We start from the raw sequence: 23454 nt of genomic DNA on the forward strand, positions 1-23454 counted from the left end.
TTCTTCCAATATATCTCCTGTATCCATGCTTGAGCACTTGTACATTCTGTCAGGGTAGCTGGTATTTAGGTGGAGGTAGGCACAACTTTTTCCATATAGATCCAGGCGGGTGGGCAGAAATTAGAGATATTTAATACAAGAAACAACTATCCATGCAGAAAGGGAGTGTGTGCCACAAAAAAGCCACTGTGAGTGGAAGGGTCACATGTACTCCACGTATATTCAACCCTTGCTTGGCCCGACTGGGGAGATGGAAAGGACACACTTCCTTTGGCTTCTGATAGTGTTCAACGCCACGTTTAAACTACCCCAACAAGGGATAAAGTCAAAGCAGATAAGAATAGCAAGCGACATCCCCCTGCCCACACCCTACTCCCCCACATTCCGCCATATATCGAAGCAGGGCAACGTACATATGTATATTCTTTCAAATTGTAATTGGGGTTCTTAGACAGTGAAATAAGATGTAATGTTCTCTAAAACATTGAAATAACTTAACCGTACCCAGACTGTGCCTTGTCCTCCCCCAGAACGTCAGTGTCTCCTACGCCTCTGGATTCAGGTCAGGAGAGACAACGCACCAAAATATGACCTGCTCCGCACAGTGCACTGAGGCAAGGGCTAGAGAAGCCAGACAAAAAATGTCCCAGGTACCACACGAAGACACTGGTGCAGACATGCAGGGTGGAAGGATTAGCCCAGCCATACCTACCTCAAGCCCTTCTGCTCTGTGGATACAGGAGAGCAATGCGGAGAGCAATGCAGCTAGGGTGGGGTGAGGGGGGCAATAAACCATAAAAAGTCACTACTGATTGTACTATTGACACAGCTAATGGGAAAACATTGCTACCAATGAACACCGGTGATCTGCACAGGCTTTTGAAATGGAAGGCTTGGCCATACCAACTTTGAGAGTACCAAACATACCTTTAGGGGGCAGAAACCTACTGTACTTCATGAGGTAAGCACTTTTAGTGAATAGATTGAGCAAGAGTGATCAGTGACAAGTGCACTGGAACACGTTAAGCAGAGACTTGAAGGTCTTTAGCTGAAATGACACATCATGCCCTAACTGCAAGTAGGGTGGCCTGTGACTTTCAGCGTGAGGAAATGTGAAACAACAAACACTTGCAATACCGTGCTCCAATCACCTAAACAAGACTCAGTAACGTCCTAACGTAGCAGATGGGAGAAGTTTCACATAAATGACCAATAGAACTTTGGCTTGATTCACAATCTGAATCGAGGTGGATGGAGAGTTACAGGGAAATAATTAATCGATAATGCAGAGGGGCGGGGCCAAGCCTAGAGTAGAGTAGAGTAGAGTAGTCAGTCACACATCCGGTTTCTTGACATGTGGCCGACTCTTCCCCAGCCACGTCATCCTTTTAGAGGCATGGGGAATCCATGGTAGTACCTGCTTGGTAGTTAAGCCAATTATCCTAGGCCAAAACCTCTGAACGGTTTCAGGAGCTGAGAGGCGATTGACCAGGCAAGATACATACACCAGGTCAATACAACAATCCTTTTACTTGGGAGAGTTGGTCTCCTGTTGGTAGGGTTAGCATGGGTGGGGTCTGTCTACTGCATTTTGCAGGGTATCGCAAGCCAACCTCAGGTGGTACATACCAGATTTCCGACAGATTCTGTAGCAAGTTGCAGAGTCAGCCTGGACAGCAGCAAAGCGGCGTTTGGCCATGCCATGGCCCAGGGAAGATGACACCTTTAAAAAGAAAGCAAACGTAAGAGAAAATAGCAGTCACAGCGCCCAACAGATGGCACACCTGGACACATACTGAAAGATCAACACAGTTCGAAATTGAGGGGAACTGTGAGGTATTTAACTCCTGCTTCTAGCATAGTACAAACTGGTTAGCTTGAAACCAACAATTACCAGGAGCTACTTTTGGCTCTTAGGTTCAACTGATGCCTTCCAAACATGTAAATGTGACTTTAAACTTTGAGTATTTGAGAATGTTAGTAAAGAATTAGTACACATCCAATACACATTTAAAATGGACAATAAGTTAAAGTAGCATCTCTTGTGGCTCCTGGTTCCCCTGCAATAGCTCCTGCCTACAGAGTGATGCCCGACACCCAGGAACTGGTTTTAGCTCCTGATAATCAAATCTCAATTTGGAACCCTGGAGCAACATTGTGAAACAGAGTGTTGCATGTTTGAAACAGGTGGAGGGCTTGAAACAGCAAGATTTATTTTATTTTGAAGGCCAGGATGTTCTATTCTGAGCCGGTACCAGATTTCTCCAGTGCTAACAGGAGGCCCCATGTCACTTGGAGCCAGCCCTGGCGTTTCAACCTGTAGCACGGATTGTGGCATGAAATGTGGGGCATCCTATGTTAGCATAGAGAGAGCTATTCACCAACATCACAAGTGGCTGACAGGAGGCAAAAGAGTGGGCATATGACATTGGGGTCAAATGAGTTTCTTAAAGGAGCAAAACACCCCCAGCATTTTGGCCAACCAAAGCAAATGACTCTCCTAAATAGACCCATGGCATAGGCGTCCCTAGAGGTGGGCACGGGGAAGTAATTGCGCCACTCTCCCACCTTTGTGCGATGCCTCCCCATCTTGTCGCTATGATGGGATCTGTGCGGTCTGTCCTTTCTTTGGCTTTCCTTGTCTCTCCCGTATCTTGCTCGGGCGTATAGTCCTTCACCTGGGTGACTTCAAATGATCTGTAGTGGATGTTGATGAGGGCGCATTGTAGTGCCGTCCGATGGCTGAAACGGCTGTGTCCTATGGCGGGACTCTGTACCAGGTAGATGGCGGCGGGTAATCTGCAGTTTCCCTGGGTTGGGTTGCAGCATGACTGTCCTTTTGTTTGTACCGGCTGTGTTGTTCCCCCCCCTGGAAGAAGTGGGCTTGGGACTTGCCCAGGGGGTATGCTTACTCTCTGGTTTGATAATGTTGTATGTTGCGGATGCTGACTGAGGCTTCAGTGTCCCCCCTCCCGTTCCGGCATCTCCTAAGGCCCTAGATTACTGAACTCTGGGTGGAGTGGGTGCCCATGCCGGAGTGGTCCGGGTGGGGTAGTGTTCATGGCCTCAAGGGGCCCCATGACGGCTGGCCGTTCCACCGGTGGTATCAGGTACCTCTCTTTGGGCAGCGGTGCCTGGATCCTTGTGTGTTCTGGCCAGTCATTGGGCCCTCTTGATGGTGCAGGCCGCCTGGTCAGGGTTGGTGGTGGTGGCATGCAGGGTTTGTAGGCGGTCTCACTCTGCACATCACTTGGAAGTGGTTTTCTTGGCCACATCGCCGGCATCTCCGTCCGATTCCTGGGAATGGTTGTCTGTGTGGGAGCCCAAATCTGCACCTGTGGCATTGTGTGTTGCTCAGGGTTTGGTGCCGTGGGCTTCCAAGTCCTCGTCTCCTCCTGGGTCCTTTAGGCTTAGAGTATCCCGTCTGTCCTACCGTGAGGGCCGCAATGGAGTAACGTCCATTTCTGTTTTCGATGGCGGCTGCCTGTGCGTCTACACGCTCTAACGTATTCGCTAGGTTGAGTATTTTATTTATTTAGGGGCAGGGGCTTTTTGAGGAGGTGTTTCCTGAGTATTGACGAGGTACACCCTTCTATGATCCTCAGCCGTATTGCCTCCTCATCATTGAAGTTGGCAAAGTCACAGTCCATTATGTCCTGCTGGAGGCGGATGACAAACTCACTAACGGACTCATGTGGAAGCTGCACGCGTTGATTGAAAGCGTAGTGAGCATAGTCCTTGTTGGGGTTGATTATCAGCCTGTTGTTGACTGCAGCGAGAAGGCATTGGTACGTGGTCCTTTCATGTGCTGGAATCGTCTTTATTACGCTCTTTAATTCCTTTCCTGCCAGGTTGGTGAAAATGTTCATTTTGTTGGGCAAGTCTTTTCGCCCAATTTCACCTAGGAAGTCCTCGAACTCCTCGACCCACTTTGCCCGTCTTAGTCCTTGGTCATGGTGCGGGTTATGGGTAAATGGGTTGGGCCGTCTCATGAGGGCGGCATATGATGCAGGTCCCAAATCAGCTAGGGCTCATGCTCCTAGGTCCGTAGCTACTAGTGCTTGGTCAACCATGGTGACAAGGTTGAGTATAATCAGTATTGTAGGATGTGGTTGCAGTTACCTGGGTTCTGCAGCCTTTTCCTTGTGGGGTTGGTAGAGGAGGTAGTGTCACCTGTGATGATGGCCCTGGGGTTTCTCTGTGGTATTTTGTAGAGTTGATGGTAACTTGGCAGGTCATTGCGGAAATTGTAGTCGCTGGTGGCCGCAGTTGCAATTGGTGGTGGCACCTGGGATGCCTTTAGCGTCCCATGGGCCCATGCGCCTGAGAGGTGGTTTTGTGGGAGGTGCGCCACCAAGCTAGCAGATTTCCAGGGCGTTTGGGCCGCTGTGCTGGCTGGCGTTGGCGGGTTGGGTGTCTCAGTGTGCCTTTGTCCTTGCTCTGGGGTGCGCAGGCTTATTATTTGCCTGGCGCCTCTCTGTGGTCTTTGTAGGCCGATGTGCTGGGGCGACGTGCTGGCGTGTGTAGCACTTAGGCGCGGGAGACAGTCCTTCAATTTATGTTATGAGAGATAAAATGAGAGGGCTTCGGGCGGGTGCCGGGTCTGCGTGTGCTGTCTTGATGAGCATTTACATGGGCCGCTAGTGCTTTGCTATCAGTTTGTATCTGTGCTGGTGGTAATGGGTAACCTTGGTGAAGTAGGGCCGTGCCTACTTCTAGCTGTATAAATAGTCACAATCATTGCAGGGCCCTCCCCCTCCATGCTGTGGTGCAGGGTAATATTCTAGGCGCGCGGTCCTCCGTTAATGGTGGGGAAGGGGCACGGTCTCCTTACCAGCGTCACACGCTGCTTCCTTATTTCCTCTTTGCTGTTGGGTGGCAGCGCGCTGGCGGTGGTCCTCCTCCTCCTCCTCCTCCTCCTCCTCCTCCTCCTCCTCCTCCTCCCTCCTCCTCCCCCCTCCTCCCCCCTCCTCTTCCTCCCTCCTCCTCCTCTCCACCCGCTGTCCTGCTGCTGGGCTCCTCTTTGCAGGGCGTATCTTCTGCGACACTGCCGGTGCTCGTTTCCCCTCATCACCAGTTGTTGGACCCTAATGGGGTCCCGGTATGCATGTCGCATACACATGTCGCATATACACTACACGTGAGCCGTTTTCCCTTCAACCTTCTCTTTATCTCCCCCATTCTCCTCTGCCTTTGCCCTTCCCCCTTGTCCTGCCCTTTCCTCCCGCCTCCATAGTCTCAAGTCCTTTTCCTTAAATGGGCTCTGCCCTCATTCCCTCGCAACAACTGGGTATGGTTTTGTATTATTTACATGGGGCTTGATTAACTACAGAATAAGTTCCCAATTCGGTCTAGATTTTAAGCTCACTTAAGCAAAGGTAATCAATGTTATGTTGAGCCCCACTTGAGTTAAAAAGAAAATTGTAAAAATGTATTTTACGCCTAATATGATCAGGTGACTCCATGAAATCACTGGTTTTCCAGTTGTGTATTTTCATTCAAACAAGAGGATTTTAAGCCTTTGTTACTTTCAGCTGAACACATTTGACAAGCACTTGAAACCAATGATTTGTAAAAGAAAAGCAAAGGACTGGGAAAGTAGAGTATCCATGGCAGACTCGGGAGGATAGCTCAGGGACAACGGGCTCGCCACCACAGGTTCGATCCCCGGGTCATAAATAACCTATCATATCATATCATGTGTTCATCTGTCACCCTAATTGACCCTTGACCACTGTCCCCTGAGACACACAGCTACCAATATACTATACAAATCAATATGTAGTATTGCTAGTACACAGCAGGTTAAAACCTTTAGGGGAGTCTGAGGTGGGTGGAAGGGAACGGCTAACAAAAGATGATGTTCAGTGCAGCACAGTCATGATTATTCCAAGTATCCCTCCCGCCCTCCACGCTGAACAGGGATAAGACTGGTCGCAGCACAGGCAGAAAGAGTACAGGCTTTATCCAACTTGAGACATATATAGAACGGCATCAGAAGCTGATGATCCATGAAGCTGGACCAACTGCTCATGCTTCAAAGATGCCAGTGTCATTCTTCCTTCCAAGGTGGATCTTAGTATCAGAGGGGGGTTGCAGTTTTCATACTTTGCGGTCTCGAATCCAGTATTCTTTGCGAGTTAGTCAAGCACAGAGTTTGAAATATGATAAGCAGCCAGCAGAGAGTCTGTAATGGGATAGTGCGGTCAGATTTTTTTCTAATTTATTAATACGTTTGGCTGTATGATATTCGACTAATTAAATTAAGCACTCATCTTGGTCATCTGTTTGCACCCTACGGTGACATATGTGAATTCTGGAAGGTAAATACATTGGGTACTATTAAATTTTCAATGCACAGGGCTTAGGAGAGAGCCTGGAGTGCCGTGAAGCACTAGATAGAAATGTAAGATTGTCGTTATTCTTAATCTTGCAATAACAGAGATTGGTTTTATGGGACACATTGTTATGGGCTATTTGTATGCCAAACGCCTGTGGGCATTGTAACGAAAACATCTAAACTGGAGTTGTAACGTGCAAGTGTTGCTGAGGTGCAAATCATGTGATGTCTACAGACGCCACTGAAGAAGTTGAAAATAGGTAGGTTGCGTCAGTAACTGATGGGGACTGTCAATCAGTGCAGATCGGAGGCCTGCTGAAAGCAACCCACATGATCTGCATCTGCAACAGTCCCACTCTATTATTATTAAATGTTTCCAAAGACTCCATTAGCCTTTTGCCCAAAAATATGCACTACATCAAAGAACAGATACATCATTGCATTTTCCATGCATGTACGTCCTTTGAGATGCAAGCGGAGTGAGAATCAATACAAGAGTCCTAGGTATAGATTTCAGAACCTAGAAATAAACCCAGCAGAATCGAACTTGTTTTTCAAGATGTGTGCAGATGCTTCCAAGCCTTCGCCCACCATCTGCAGAAAAGGGGTTTGCATCTTTTCCAGCATAAAATGTTGGTGGCCAGTCACAACAGGGTTCGAAATTGTACCTGGAGTCTTGTTAGATTGACAACAACGGCTACCTGGACCTACCTTTGGCTCCTCAAGCCAACTGGTGCCACACAAATATACCTATCTCAATATCATCTCTACATCTGTGAATTTGCATCAAGGTATATTAGTGAACTTCTAGAAGACATGTAAACATGAATTGCCATATGTACTATACACAATGTTCTAAGTGCATCCCAGTTGGAAGTTAGGCAGCTCCTGGGTTACGATGAGTAATTCCTGGTCAAGGGAAAGATCCCGACACCCAGGAGCTACTTTCAGCTCCTGCTCTGTGAATTCCAATTTTGACCCCTGCACAACAATAGCAAATTGAATATTAAAGGATAGTTCCGGGACTTTTTTTTTATTGTCCCTACGGGTCGGCCATGTGTTTGTAAGCATAAATCGGTAGATCGTAGGAAACTTTCCTATGGACCTTACCCGACTTTTCGCCCATTATCGCACTCGAAATCAGCCTCCATTTTGTGATAATCCTATCATTCCGCCGCATCGACCTGGCTCACCTGCCTTTGCGGCACTAAATCAAATCCCCCGCCCCTGAAACAGACTTTATCAAAACATTCATATTCCCCGCCTCTATCCGTGACGTGACTGAGCTGCGTAGGCAAACTCGCCCAGGCGTCTTCTACGCGACTCCACACAGACCCCGGAAATCAACACAGATCAGCTCACAATACAGCGCACCACAATTCGGAATATGAAACTGTACTTTGAAATCAAACCGCAAGATTGTAAATGTGGTAAAGTACATTTATTTGACATCAAATGTTTAGAGAATATTCAGCGATTTGCATTTTTATTTGCTCATGTTCCAAAAAGTTCGTATTGAGGAACGCGATGGTCCTTTGCTGTACACAGGGTCTTAGAGCATCTCACAATACAGCACCACAATTCGGAATGTGAAACCGTGGTTTAAAAGCAAACGGCAAGATTGTACATTTGGCAAAGTACGTTTATTGGACATCAAATGTTTAGAGAATATTCAGCGATTTGCATTTTTCTTTGCTCTCGATCCAAATTAGTTCGTCTTGAGGGAAGCGATGTTCGTGTGCAGTACACAGGGTGTTGGTTTACGATAAAAATAAGCTCTTCTGTCGCACTGATAATCGCATGGCTGTTCCAACAACGAGGCACTAGGCCACCACAACGGTAGGTATGTTGCATCTAACCGTTAGTACCGCGTAAGGGCATACTTGTACTTGGCGATCGTCCCATAAAATGGTCAGGGTGGTAACGTTGTTCACGCGGAGAAGCAACTGGCGGCTGTAGAAGCCGTCCGCCGGTGTCTGGTACTCGTGACACAGACAGTAGTGAATGATGTACCTAAAAACATAAAAAATGAAATTAGTCTCACCATCAGATCCTTATTAAAATTATTCATTTCATAGCGAGGACAGCGCTACTGGGTGTACACAAGTGTTTAAAGGCGTGGCGAGGCATGGAGGGGGGGGGAGTGGAGTACAAGGTAAGTAGCATAAAATAATAAATAAATAGGGCCAGCTGGTGGCAAGTGCAAGGTAAGTGCAGAACAAGTGCTGGGAAGGGGGGGCTGTAGGATACTGAGACAGTCCCCCAGTGCAGGGGTTGACAGGGAGGCAGTGCAGGTGGAGAGTGGAAGGGCCCAGGACCGAGGTCGCAGACAGTGGACCAGTTGTAGCAGGGGAGAGGGAGAGAGAAAGCAGAAGCAAAGAGGAAGGTTTTGAGGTGCTTCAGTAAAAGCAGATGTTTCTCCTCCAGATAGTGCGCGGTAGAAAACACTATGCCACATAGAACGAACAAGTACAACTGAACCCGTCTTTAAAGCCACTGTATAGTAATGAAATTGCGGTATAAACTCATCAAAAGTTACTTACATTATATTTGCATTTTCCATTGTGTCTCTGTGTAGGGCAGACCCGAAACACCACTCCTTCTTTGCCGACGTTACTTCTTCTAATGAACGTGGCTCATCGTTTCGTTTCTGAAATTTTATTCATTATCTTTTCTTAGTCTTTCAGGATGGTCCCGGCCTGTCAAGGTCAAATCACAATAGAACCTTATATTGGGTCGTGGGCCGTTCCGCCACCCGAGCAAAACATCAAAGCAGCTGACCTTCACTTTGAGCGAGCACACATTTCTAGTTAGCTCCAGTTAGTGTAAGGGCATCTTGTCTGCGTGCCTTTTTTTTTATTGTCCCTATGGGTCGGCCATGTGTTTGTAATACGGAAACATTCTATAATTTTTGTAAAAATGATTTATATTACTGTTTGGTTTAATTGCAATGGGCCTGCAACATGAGGAGACTCGAGAGAACAGACAATCGAATTACAATCATTTAAACCGTGATGTGTATTTCTCAATGAGCTCTGCTTTAGGTGGACATGGAACAGAGGCAATGTTGGGTGGCAATGCAGTTGTCCCCTGCATAGGTTCGTTCACCACTCCATGTATGTGCCTATCGAGGACATCTACGATAAGTCTCTCAATAAACTCATATTGCATATCCTCAAACACTGGTTTGATCACCCATTGTTTACTTCTTTTAGTGAAGGCCTTATTGTAGCGAAGCGTCCCTAAAGTTCCGGTCGTCCTACTTTGTTGACGGCCAACATTATGGTTATGTGCCAAGACCGCTAGAAGAGTCCGATTTATCATGCCTTCCATGCCAAAATGCAATCTTTTGGGCCTGTACTTTAGGCACATATTGTGGAACACCTCCAAATCTCCTGTGTGGCAGAATTCCGTGAGTCCCCTCAAATCTCTTGTTATAGTTTTATCAAATACAATCTTTTCAATGGCCTTGTGAGTGGGTGATGAAGGAATCAACCACTTCTTCTTCCGTGCCTCCTCTGTGGACAAATGGCCATGTTCACATTTGTGGAAATGCTCATTTGTCGACCATCGATGTACGTTGCTACAGTGCAACATTACTGACCGCCATTTTTCCAGTAGAATTTCCAACGACCCTTCACATGTTTTTGAGCTCCACCAAAGATGGTTGCTGATTGACTTGGACCACTGTGAAATACCTTGCATATCTTTTTTTTTTCCTGCAGCCGACAATTTTTTATTGATTGATTTTGCAAGATGCCAAACGTCAAATTGGTGATTTATATTTTTGTACTGTTCTCTCATTGTCTTGGCAATTGAAACGTGTCTGTCCGTGGCTATCAGGTCGATCACCATTCCCCGCGATTGTAGTTCTTGCAATGATGCTACAAAGCCAACTTTCTCCATGGCCACTGAGGATGTACTTTGTGACACCTGCACGACCACCGAACTCACAATTTTCTTACTTTCCATGTCCTGAAAGTGGTAGGTGCAGTACTTGGCTGAAAATCCTGGACTGTCGCATTGTCCATCACCGGCTAGCCTGAAGCGTTTGCCCGCGAATGTACTTTCCATTGACATTTTTTCCATTCTCCAAGCTTCGCTGATGGCTGGAAATAGATAATCGGTTTGGTATTTGTAGAACTGACTTTTCGCAATGAAATGGATTCCCACAAACTGAAAGAAATACTGTAACTTTTTAAAACTTGAACCACTAAAAAGTGCGGCCGCTGCACAAAGTAGATTGCCTGCTGGCAGTTGCCCCAGCATGGGTTGTGCAGACCATGCGAACGGATGATATTGTGTACAGGTGGCATGTATTTTAAGGTTAGTGCCTCGAATTGCACGAGTCACATTAATCAATGGCTCCCCACATACTTCCCCACCAACCCAATGCCCACATTTCATCATCATAATAATATCCATCAAACAGCTATCGAATACAATGAATTTGGCCTCTTTCCTTATACTGTCACTCTGCATCCCAGCTGGTTCGGCCTGTAACGTTGAGGACATGTCACTCGCATGAAAGGTACAATCTCTGATATCGTCTTCCGCTATGCTGAGTGATATTGATGGTGTTTCATTGTCGTCCACTTCATTCTCTTCCATTGCAACATCTGTTCCTTGTCCGGAGATGGAAGAAAAAAACAATGTCTTCAACTTTCGCGTGCTCTTATTTTTTGCGGGTGTGGATTCTGTGAATTGATCTACGACTGCATCCAAACTACCAGGAGGACATTCACTATCAATGGCTGGTGGTGGTATAGCTCCGTTGTCAATCACTTCATATTCTTCCCATTGGCACGATGCATCTCCAGTCTCAAGTCCCTGCCAAAAGGTTTGACAAGCAACATCTCTCGTTCGCTTCACTGTCTGTGTAGATCTAGTTCTTACACCCACTCGCAACTAGAGGACAGATTAGAAAAGGGATGTTCAGTTTAAACACAACTTACAGTATTGAACTATTGACAGTGAAAGACAACATAATATAGTGAACAGGACACTAACCTTCTTTTGCTTTCTTTTCTTTGAAACTTTCTTTCCTCGAACTTCAACATCTGGACGCTGTTGCTCCGACTCGTGTGTGCATGTCTCCACTTCCTCTCGCGCTGCAACGACTATACTTTCATGATAAGCACATCCATCACTCACTGAGGCTCCATCGACTCGCTGAAACATAGAACTTTCATTAGTATGTATAATAATATTGAAAACACAAAATGTACTTGGGGACCAATACCCATACGTACATCTCAATAGCAAAACACGAATGAACGCATTGTGTAGAACATTCAAACGACAATAGTTCACGCATTGTTGATCTAGTTAGATTGAACTGTCAAGATCCATACCTCGGGCTCCGCATAGACTTCCATTGATGATATTATTGAAGATGACGCTTCAGCAACTCCCTGAAACACAGTAATTGCATTAGTATGGTTTTCTATTTTGTTTAAAAGAACATAAACTTTCTGCAGGCGTCAACGGCTCATCTAAATAGACCTGCACAAATGATCAGTTGTCTAAAATAAATAATGGATATCCAAATATGATTCGATTTGCTCCATCGTTGGAAGTGTCACCACCCAGAGATCTGCATCAACTACTAGGGGTGATGTTCTTGTTGAAGAAGCTCCGTCAGCTCCCTGAAACATAGTACTTGCGTTAATAAAGAAGGAAGTATAGCGGATGTAATCACGTCATTTGATCTCGCATGATTGATCTGTCAGTATCCATACCTCGAAATGCATAAGAACATCAAGGGACGCTGTAACTGCGGTGCACACTTCTGCAAGCTGTTGCGCCGACCCGTAACTGCATGCTCCCCCTTCCTCTTGGACTAATGCTCCATCGACTCCCTGAAACATAGGACTTTCATTAGTAATGAACACAATATTGAAAAAAGAAGACACATAGGAGGGCGACGACAGAAGGACATACCAATGGCTAAAAACGAAAGAAACATTGTGTGTAACAATCACGCTACAAGAATGCAAGATCTGATGATCTCCATCGATGGAACTGTCCGGAAACGTACCTCGAGCATCTGAGTGACATCTACGGTTGTCGTCAATGCGTTGGACTCCTCAGCATCTCCCTGAAAGACAGTACTTGCATTATTTTGGATAACAATAATTATAACTGAAAACAAAGACTAGAGGACGAGTACTGTGGTGTACCATTAGGTAAAATAATTACACGATCAATTAAAACTATTGATTTACATGCCTAAAACAAGTCAGTGTCAGAATAGCTAAGTAAGATTACCCGATAGGCGCTTGAAGTGGCTGATGACTGCAATAACGACACGGATGGAGAATCTTCAGCCTTCATATTGAGTGGATACATAAATGGGGAAATTATTGTTAGCTAATGCTACACACTACCGCAATGCCGAGAGATAAATACGTAAACTTGACTCACCAGTGGAGGGATGTGGACGAATAGAGTGGGAATAGCGGTTGAGAGCAATTTTCGCCTCGCTCGCGGTGTTTTCGTCCTTATTAGCAATGATGTGGAGTACATGTCTGGGCTAAAGTGCCTGCTGCAGATGCGGTATCGATCACCCCTCTTGTCCGCAAAGACTTCTAGGACTCTACTTTCTATCTCAGAGGCTGGATATCCGCAATATCGGACCCATTCTCTTATCTGATCTATTGTCTTAGGGAAAACATGCATTATAGTACCTTCAGATTTGTTATGGGTCTTCGAAGGGCAACCGCCAATGGAACAGGCAGGCATTATGGAAAGTTCTGAAAAGTAAAGATCAACAAATCTCTATGAATACCAATGTGTTAAAACATTAAATGACACATAAAAGGTTCAATGCAAGGTCCGTTTTGGTTCTTGGAACTATACACGTTATTCACATGCGGATAAGTATTTCAATAACTTTCAAAAAATAGAAAAAGTAATTTGACTAAACTCAGAACATGTGACTAGTTCCTTGCATGTACTGTCGTGAACGAAAAGAAAACATGGATGCAATTTGATGACTACTAGCAAATAGATATAAATTAAAAAATTGGACGCAAAATGATTATGGTACATGGACTTACCTTGACGAACAAACAGTTAGATGCAGGGATCAGAGTAGTTTCTTGTCGTAGAACAGGGAGCAGTTCACAGGTTGCAAACTGACGAGTTTGCTCAAAGTGGTCACGGAAGTTCACAGAGACGAAGAGCAGATAACCAGCACCTTCACGGGTTGACTAGCAAAGCGCAAAGAAGTTCTCATTAGAAATATGAAGTGGGTTATAAAGAATTCGAAACAGGGGTGTGTTTGTGAATGAATGACGTGTATATGTCGTGGCATTATGCGGTCTGCAGGGGGCCGTCCAGCGTGAGGGGGGATGCTTGGCAGGAGACACGGGGTCTGTAGGTAGACATGGGAACAACAACCCATGCTCTATAGACCACTTTGAAGTGTACATGGTCTTTGGCACCTCTTGGCCTTTATCGCTCCCTGACAGCTCCACTTGCCAGCACAAGTACCCCGGTGCGAACTGCCTTTGATAGGGCGGGGGGTGGATCGGGGCGGTGGTCGTGCAGACAAGACACAGGAAGACTCGTGAATGGAGACACACTTATGTGGATTGCAGGGGGCCGTCCAGCGTGAGGGGGGATGCTTGGCAGGAGACACGGGGTCTGTAGGTAGACATGGGAACAACAACCCATGCTCTATAGACCACTTTGAAGTGTACATGGTCTTTGGCACCTCTTGGCCTTTATCGCTCCCTGACAGCTCCACTTGCCAGCACAAGTACCCCGGTGCGAACTGCCTTTGATAGGGCGGGGGGTGGATCGGGGCGGTGGTCGTGCAGACAAGACACAGGAAGACTCGTGAATGGAGACACACTTATGTGGATTGCAGGGGGCCGTCCAGCGTGAGGGGGGATGCTTGGCAGGAGACACGGGGTCTGTAGGTAGACATGGGAACAACAACCCATGCTCTATAGACCACTTTGAAGTGTACATGGTCTTTGGCACCTCTTGGCCTTTATCGCTCCCTGACAGCTCCACTTGCCAGCACAAGTACCCCGGTGCGAACTGCCTTTGATAGGGCGGGGGGTGGATCGGGGCGGTGGTCGTGCAGACAAGACCAGTTTGCCGCAGGGCCTCACCAAGGAGAGGCCATCTAACTGAATGTAAGAGGATGGCTGCAGGATCTACTACATGGAATGCAGGGGGGTGAGTTTATAAATACCTCACCCTCCCAGGAGAATATACACTAGATTCATTTAAAAAATCAAAACAACCATTGTTAAAATATATGTTGGGCTTTATTTTAGATTTTAATTAAACATAAATAATAAACATTACACATTGTAAAGTTGAGGTTGCAGCACATCGAGGGAAAATCCGCGGTATTGTCCACTGTCACTGGGGAAATGTTGTCTAATGGCAAGTACCGCACAGGCAGGTATTACTCTCCGAACGCGGTGTCCGAGCCTCCCGTGAAGCCACCAAGTGAAGCAACGATAGGCCACCAGCCTGTACCACCTGTGAAAAAAAAAGATGCAAACTGTATTAAACTGACCAAACTTTCTTATCAATGTCGATTCAGGTAACACATGTCATTTTTCTTAGAAAAAAATTATATCTAGAAAATGCACTATATGGAACAAATTTACATGCGTTCGAATGATATGTAAATGTAATTTTATATGTGGGAGACGACCATGAAATAGTGGTGGCATCACTGACATCACAAACAGAGTATACTTACTCGTTACTCGGATTACGCGGACGAACAGTGCCGCGAAGTTCGTGCATAAGCACCATCATCATCCTCAACACGGTCCGTGAGAGGCAGGCTTCCCTGAACTCTGGCAGCTCGGTGATGCATTGCGGACTTTGCTCGCCTTCCTGCAGACTTTGCTCGCTTTCCGAAATGTAGGCCAAGCACCCGGAATTTTCACGGCAGCAGCAGTTCTCCTCCTCAGTTGGCATTAGCTCGCACCGATTGCACGTGCACCAGGTGGAGACGCCGTCCATGCGACATGGTCCAGGCTCTTCATCCGTTGACTGGTCCTCCCAACTGCCGTCCGAATCCCCATCGTTTTCGCGTGCTTGACTTTCCAGTAGTTCTTCCTCGGTGTACTCGGGCTCGTACATATACGGCATTATTGTGGCCATTGTGCGGTAAAGATAGTAAAATAATTTACAGAGATGGTACAGGTGTTCACACGGGCTACAAGCGGCGAAGGTAGCTGACCAGAGCACTGAAACGAGTCACAGAATACTCAAAGTAACACAGAGAGAGGAATGGAATCGAAAATCTGCTGCTGTGTGTTGTGAAACGGTCTGTTTATACTTATTGGGGAAAGAGGCGTCCTGCCATTTCCATGGCAACACGTCAATAGCTGAGGCGCAGCGATTGTTGACACGAGACGTGCTTGAAATGGGCAGTACGCATCTGCTGATGTCAGGCTCAGGGGCGGGGGATTTGATTTAGTGCCGCAAAGGCAGGTGAGCCAGGTCGATGCGGCGGAATGATAGGATTATCACAAAATGGAGGCTGATTTCGAGTGCGATAATGGGCGAAAAGTCGGGTAAGGTCCATAGGAAAGTTTCCTACGATCTACCGATTTATGCTTACAAACACATGGCCGACCCGTAGGGACAACAAAAAAAAAGTCCCGGAACTATCCTTTAAGTGCTATAAAGCAAAGAGTGAAAAATATCCACAATGCCAAAATAGAGAAAATGAAGGGTTCCATGTAATAATATCCCTGCAAAGATGTCACCACGCAAAAAAGCCACCGAAAAATTGCTGTTTTTTGCAACCCATTTTTTCATTTGACTCCCCCGCTCCCCTTGACCCATACATATGGTCACCATACATAATGTCACCACTACCTTTTCCCAGCGACAATGTGTATGGGGCCATTACTACCGATACCAAATGAAGTCAGTCAAAAAGTAAGTATTCCCTGGGATTCTGTTGTGCGGCTAAGAAAGGATTGGGATCAGAATAAAGTGAAGCCACAAGAAAAAGGTTTATTTTGAAGGAAGGGATTCTCCACGTTAATGCAACAAATGAGCTATTGGTAGAAAAAGACACTAAGCAAAGTTAAAGGCCATTATTAAACATAAAACCACAATGAAATGAGAAACGGGTGGATACTTTCGGACAAGGGTGGAATGTATTTAACAGAAATACATTACATATAATAAAATGGATATTATAAACATGCTCAAAACTTTATTTTGGGTAATAATATTAAGACAAGGAGACAAAATATCCTGCTGCCTGCAACTTTCCATTAGGTAGGAAAAAACCTGGCTAACATGCATGTTGTGTTGGAGGCTCTGGCCCAATCTATCAGATGCAAAGGCATCTTACTTCTCAAGGGAGTCAAACCGAATATCACGGTCAGAATTAAAAGCGGTTGGAATACCTTTATCCCAATAGATAATTACAACAACACAAATTGCTGACATGATTGTTTTATTTAAACTTTTATTCTGCTCAGGCCCTACAAAAAAGGTCTTGCAGCACCATACAAAGTTCAAAAGGAAGGAGGCGAGAAAGAAGTTCCACTGTTTTCAGAACCGGAAAGGAAGATTTGGATAGGCAAAGGATAACAGGGAGGTGGTGTGGCTGATTAGGGGTTTTGAGGCTTTTGCAGAAGGTGATGGAAGGTGCGGCACAGATGCGGGCAAGAGGGTATTCAAGGCTGTGGGTACCCAATGGGTGAAGGCTTGTTTCTGTGCTGGTTAGCTTGCAGAGGTGAATGCGTACAGGATTTTGGTTCACTTGTCTCGGGTTTGTGTGGGTGATTGACGTTGCTAAAGAATCCTGGTGAAACTGGTACTTCAAATGATATTCTCAAAATTGAACCACTGAAATAGGCAAGTATTTAAATGTTTTGATGACAAAATGATGCCGGATTCTTGGAATTACTGTATATTTTGTCCTATGCATAAAATGGCGAGCCTTTCCAACCCTCAAACTATCATCTTATTGCCCTATGCCACAACAAAGCTTTGCTAGCTAATTCGGAACAGTGGCCGAGCATGCCTCCATTTTACACAAGGCATCAGAAGGAAGCTATATATGTCAAGATCCTGTGTTAACCCTGGTTAAACACAGGATCTTGACATATATAGCTTGTAAAAAAATAACATGCAATACATCACCTCTGCATTGCAGTTTTGAGTATAAAATATAATTTGGCAAAGCGGACAGAATAATGTTATGGTCCAAAGTTCATAACGGGGGTATTAATCCTGCTTTACTGAACACAATGAAAGTGTTCTAGCCTAATAAAGTTCAAAGGTGTTTTGGGGCCACACTGGTCATTAGATCCAGATTAACACCATGGTGTGAAACAAGGCTGCATATTGGCCTTGCTATTATTCGAGCTTTATCGTCTAGCAATAAAGAGGGGGCAACAATTCAAGTTACTTTCTCAGTCATTGAAAGTCACTTGCCACCTCAATTTTATACATACATACTGCACATCATTTGTTACTCGCCAAGAATCACTTATTGTACGAGTGTATAGGTGCGTTATAAATGCCATATCATATCGCTAGTGGTGAGTGCAAATATTGCGAACTGGTAATTACATTAACTTTAACTACAAATGCTCTTCTGAAGCTACTTTTACTTCGGATACGGTCATGTTATCCTTGACCGCTTTAAGTCTGCAATGGAAAGTTAATGTTCATCTGCAAATTCAGTTAGACACATTTCATTAATATGAAAAAAACTCAAGTTATGAGGTTATTTAAATAGCAGACATATGGCAAACTATTGCAACCAATGTCTTTTTATACTTATTTGTGTGTGGGTTTTCAATTTGCAAGTGTCTTGGAATAAGCATTTTAATATGACAGCCCTGAGCAAGGTTAAGGGATTTACTGAGAGATAATCTGCAATCTGGTGGTTACATTTGGGCCCCTCTTATTAAAGAATGGTCTTCAAAGGTCCTTCTCTAGCTCAGATACAGAACCTCGGTTAGGGGCCGGTCTGAAAACCACAAATTATAGTGGTAGAAGGGAATCTTTTGAGAAAGTTACTATGCTATTCCTAAGTAGGCAACAGCAGCAGCGGCAATCAGATTGGGGCTATCCTTGACTTTGGACGCCATATCATATACGCATATTTTATATTTTGGCCTGATTTATCAAAAAGGGGATCTTCTTTTTGAAGGAGGATATAAAGGAACTACTCAACTATAGGTACATGTGTAAATCATGTGTTTTCAGATTGGAGCACATTTCTGTGTACCTATGTGTAATGAACAAGGTAAGAGGTCAATGTTAAAGATGTTGGGGAAAAGGCTTTTAATCCTCAACCAATATCTTTGATGAGAGCACTAAGCAAGATTGGGTTCACTATACAAATTATAATATAGGTAATGTGCAACCATATTCACAAGCACTGAAGGAATTTTCTAGTGTTTTGATTTTCTCAATTTCCATACCAAAATGTTATATTTGCTTGGGATGGAGAAGCTTAGAAGTTCAAACATTTGTTGTATTTTTAAATCTGTTAAAAACGGGCAACCCCATTTTTTGGATTGTCACAGGTTTTCATGAGCCATTAAAATGATCGTGCCAAAATAGTGCTGCTTTGTCCTTTCTTGAAAGAGGGAAGCTAAGGAATACTGGATTAGCGGAGCAACTCTCGACATTGCGGCAATATTGCATTTCTACAGGGCTTTTGTAGCAGCTTTACAGAACATGGAAAATGTGCAAGGGATGCCAAAAATGGAGTGTTCAAATCACTTACTATATGTTGTCAGGCAAAAGTAAAATTAATTGCAAGTGCAAAATAATTTTTAGGATACTTGTGGGAGACAGATTGTTAAATGTGCAGTCTTAATTTAAATGTTTATGTGCAAACAAAATTTGACTATTTTAACTGTAGGAAGGTATATTTTTACTGGAAGTTAACTAATGTAATTTTAAACAACGAAATATCAATGTTTGTATTGATGAATGAAATGTTTTACTAGGTTTTGTTCAAAACCATTTCTTCTTTTGGCACTGTGAGGAACCCTAGTGCATCCTCCCATCTACTCCCCTTGGATCTTCCTCTTAGGTGGCCAGGAAAAGGCCATCTCTCTTGGATTGTGGCCCTGGGGGTGGATATGCGAGGGATCATCACCTGGGTGGGGGGACCTTGGGGAGTGGGGAGAGGATGTCTTTAGGTGAGACATGGTATCCCTCTTTCCCTTATGAGAATGAGCACTCCCATCCCCCTGCCTTCATAGGGTACCGTCAGTCTTTATCCCTTCCATAGACACCAACTGTCCCACAATCATATGCCTTTAAGACTGTGAAGAGGAAGAGGCAACTAGGAGTAATGCACACTTCTAGTCATTTTCACCACTTTGGTAATGAGATGAGGAAGAGGACTATGGAGGAAAACCATTGCAAGGGTCAGACATGTCCTATTAATAGGTGCAACTGTGGTCAGGCAAAGGACATGCACCTGCAACCAATTGAAAGGCCACAGGTGTATACAATTAGAGGCCAGCAGAGAGGAAAGGGGAACCTGCCTGGTGAGAAGGCCACAGCTGCAAGGAGCAGGCTGGACGCAGCTGCAAGGACGCTCCGTGTTGCAGAGGGGTGTGAGGGTCGGAACCCCTGCAGTCCCCTGTGCCGCATGTTCCCAGCTACAGCTGGGGAACACAGAAGACTCAAAATTACTGCCGGACGCTGCAGCGAGGTTCATAGGTGGTGAGCACTGCTCGCTGGAGCTCCCAACGCATATCCAGGAAGCGAGTGGAAGCCGGAGGAAACAGCGAGGACGCCGGGAGGAGCGGCAGAGCACCAATGAGAGTGGGAAAGTCTTACGCTCACCTGATATCCCCGGGGGCGCCTGGAAGGCTCAGAGATCTGGAACCCTGGATACGTAGTTGCCCAGTGCTGAATAATGAATCTTAGTTATTCGTAGGGTGCGCTATCCGTCCTGCGTTGCTTCTGCAGGGACGCTTGATGTTTGTTGGCGAGCTGCCAGAGTTGCTTCACTGGAGCAGTACGCCTTCCTTGGGTCCAGGGCCTGCTGTGACCCCGAATCTACTGGTAGGCAGGTCGGTTTGTTAATTGTAAGTCTTTGTTCTGTTTATGGTGGGAATTCGTAATGTCTTTATCTCCTTTTCGAGTGCAAAGGTCTTTATGCTGGCGTGCCGGATGGAGAGGCACGTTTCTAGGTAAGAGAAAGAGTGAAGAGCAGCACCTTTATTGTCTTTTGAAGCTAACCTGTGTTTTCTTCTTCTTCTACTCAAAGGCCGCTGTGGTGCTGCGAGTGGATGAGAGCGCGATGAAAAACAGGCTGCCGAAAGGTTAACGTTAAGGTAGCACAGCGCTTTGCGGTTGTTTAATATTGAAAGTGAACCTGAATATGTCTCTTTTCCTTTGCAGATGTTGCTGTGGTGCTGCGGATGGAAGCGTGGTGTAGTGCGATGGAATTCAGGTAAGACTGATTGGAATTCGATGTTTTGGAAGCGCGCGTTTTAATATTGTTTTTCCCTTTCTCGTTATTGCAGGTCGCAAAATTCGAACAGCAGCTGTGGTAGAGGTTCGCCGGAAGTCCTCAAGCTAGTACTCACAGGTGAGTGATGTTTCTTCTTCTCTCGGTTTCCACAGATTGCAGCCCAGTTGAGATGCTGAGTGCTGGATGGTGTTTTCTCAGTTAAAACAGAATAATCTTGTTCTTGCAGGATTACAGGAAGATGCTGAAGACCAGGAGCTGGACATGGTGAGTGTCACGCTGATGGTTGCAGAATAACACGAAGCATGTTCTGCAGTCAAGGTGTGGTTTATATAGCCCAGTTAAAGTAGTACCAGGGAAAGTAGTTCCAGGCCTGCCACACCCAAAACACTAGACCGCATGGCTTGGTTCTGTGTGGGTGCTTCCATGTTGGATTTAAAGGCCCATGTACATAAATGGGACCTAGTTTGAACAGCCCTTCCTTCCTACATATGAGCCTGGTGCCAAAGGCGCCAGGAGTGGCTCCAGGAGCCCTTTTGCAGTGGTTTTAACTTGTGCCCCCTCACAGTGGTCATGACCGCACTCTTCCCCCCCTGCCCCCCAAAGCCCCTCTCATGGTATCCTTCCTGTCCGGTCCGGGTTTGGTGGGGTTATCCAAGTGAAACCTCTTAATCAGACGTGGTGCGTGAATATTTTCACTTGGTTCACAAGTTCTGTTTTGAGGCCCGTACCCTTTCCAGTCTACTAAATAGTATAGCTTAGATCTGGTACATTTCGAATCCAGGATGTTTTTAACTTCAAATTTAAGCTCTCCATCAACTAGCACAGGTTTTGGTGGTATTAAGACTCAGATTCCTGGTTGTACAGGTTTTACAAGTGACACATGGAACACCGGGTGAATGTGCATGCTTGGTGGTAAGGCTAACTTGACAGCCACCGGATTTATCACCAATTCGATGGTATAGGGTCCTAGATACCTTGGACGAAAGGTCTGGTTACCTTTTATGGGCACATGTTTTGATGCCAACCAGACTTCGTCTCCAACTTGGTAATCGGGAGCTTTCTTTCGATGCCGATCCGAGAATTTCTTTTGTCTGTCTTTGGCTTGCAGTAAATGTTCATTCGCCCTTTTGAAGGCTTGGGTTATGCTTGTGTGTAGAGTCTTTACCGCTGGCATTTCCAAAGTCGTGGGGGAGTCTAGTTCAGAGGTACGTAGATGTCTTCCGTATATTGTGTAGAACGGGCTTTGTCCCGTGCTGGTGTGTATGGAGTTATTGCATGCATATTCCGCTATCCATAGCAAGTCTTTCCAATTCTCTTCCACTTGATGCAGCATGCAACGTAGATACTGTTCTAATGTCTGGTTTGTTCTTTGATATATGATATGATATGGCATTTGTAACGCGTCTATACACAAGTGTTTCAGTTTGTCCATCCGTTTGGGGGTGATGGCTAGTAGATCGAACATCGATTTGTGCCATGGTACATTTCCTCCAGAAGTTGGATACAAATTGGCTTCCACGATCTGAGATTAGGACTGAGGGGAAACCATGCAGTTTAATAATCTGTTCAAGAAATGCTTTTGCCAGACCGGTAGCGTTAGGAAGTCCTTTGAATGGAATGAAATGTGCCATTTTAAAGAACAGGTCTACAACCATCAGAATGGTATTAAAACCTTGACAGGGAGGTAGGTCCGTAATAAAATCAAGAGAAGGTGTATGCCAGGGAGCCGGTGGAATATCCAGTGGTTGTAGGAGGCCAGCTGGTTTCTGTTTTTGTGTTTTATTCTGTGCACATATCCCACAGGATAGAATGAATCGAGCACTGTCCTTACGCCAGGTTGGCCACCAATAATTCTGCTTAACCTTGGCTAGAGTCTTAGAAATTCCGGTATGGCCTTCGATCAGGGAATCGTGATAACCAGACATGACCAATTCTTGCAGATCTTTACTTGGTAGATATAGTCGTTCCCTGAAGTAGGGTAATCCATCCAGAACCGAGTGATGTTCATTTTGGGAATCATTTTGGGAATTCCATTTCTGCAAGATCGCGGGGTTCATTAAGGTTCGAATCTTATCTTGAAGTTCACTCAGAGTCAATCTGGTGGTGAGTCCCAGTAGTTTATCACTTGGGATGATGGCAACAGGCTCCAGGGTACTGTTCGTTTTCTCTTCAACACCCATACGAGACAAGGCATCGGCCTTCCCATTCCGAACTCCCGGTCGGTATGTTATTACGTAATCGTATTCTGTGAAGACTAGAGCCCACCGCAACTGTCGTGACAATAGGGCTTTTGCTGACTTTAGGTATTGACGGTTTTGGTGATCTGGGATTACTGTGATGGGATGACTGGCACCTAATAGATACTGCCGCCAGGCTTTGAAGGCTGATTTTATTGCCAACAGTTCTTTGTCTGTAATTGCATAGTTAAGTTCTGGTGGTGAGAATTTATGTGACCAAAAGGCCCCGGGTGTAATTGGTCTGTCTCTGGATCTCTTTGAGAGAGAACTGCTCCCATAATTACGCTGGATGCATCAGTTTCCACTACATAGGGGAGATCAGGGCGAGGATGTCGTAAAATTGGCGCATAGGTGAATCTTTTCTCGAGTTCTTGAAAAGCCTGTTCCGCCTCTTCATCCATTGGAATTTTTTGTTGTTT

General features: G+C 45.4%; 1 protein-coding gene across 5 annotated transcripts in view; it reads right to left on the reverse strand.

The window, feature by feature from the left end:
- The window catches only part of C8H1orf159 (chromosome 8 C1orf159 homolog), a 637694-nt gene that overhangs the window by 556256 nt on the left and 57984 nt on the right, over window positions 1-23454 (reverse strand). For all 5 annotated transcript variants that reach the window (XM_069610081.1, XM_069610082.1, XM_069610080.1 and 2 more), the window contains exon 2: window positions 1630-1723. In XM_069610081.1, coding sequence (XP_069466182.1) covers window positions 1630-1699 — 70 coding nt within the window. In that variant the 5' untranslated portion in view covers window positions 1700-1723. The remainder of the gene's footprint in view (window positions 1-1629; window positions 1724-23454) is intronic.

Source organism: Ambystoma mexicanum, chromosome 8, assembly GCF_040938575.1.
Source record: "Ambystoma mexicanum isolate Mex_15411 chromosome 8, UKY_AmexF1_1, whole genome shotgun sequence".
Taxonomy (NCBI): domain Eukaryota; kingdom Metazoa; phylum Chordata; class Amphibia; order Caudata; family Ambystomatidae; genus Ambystoma; species Ambystoma mexicanum.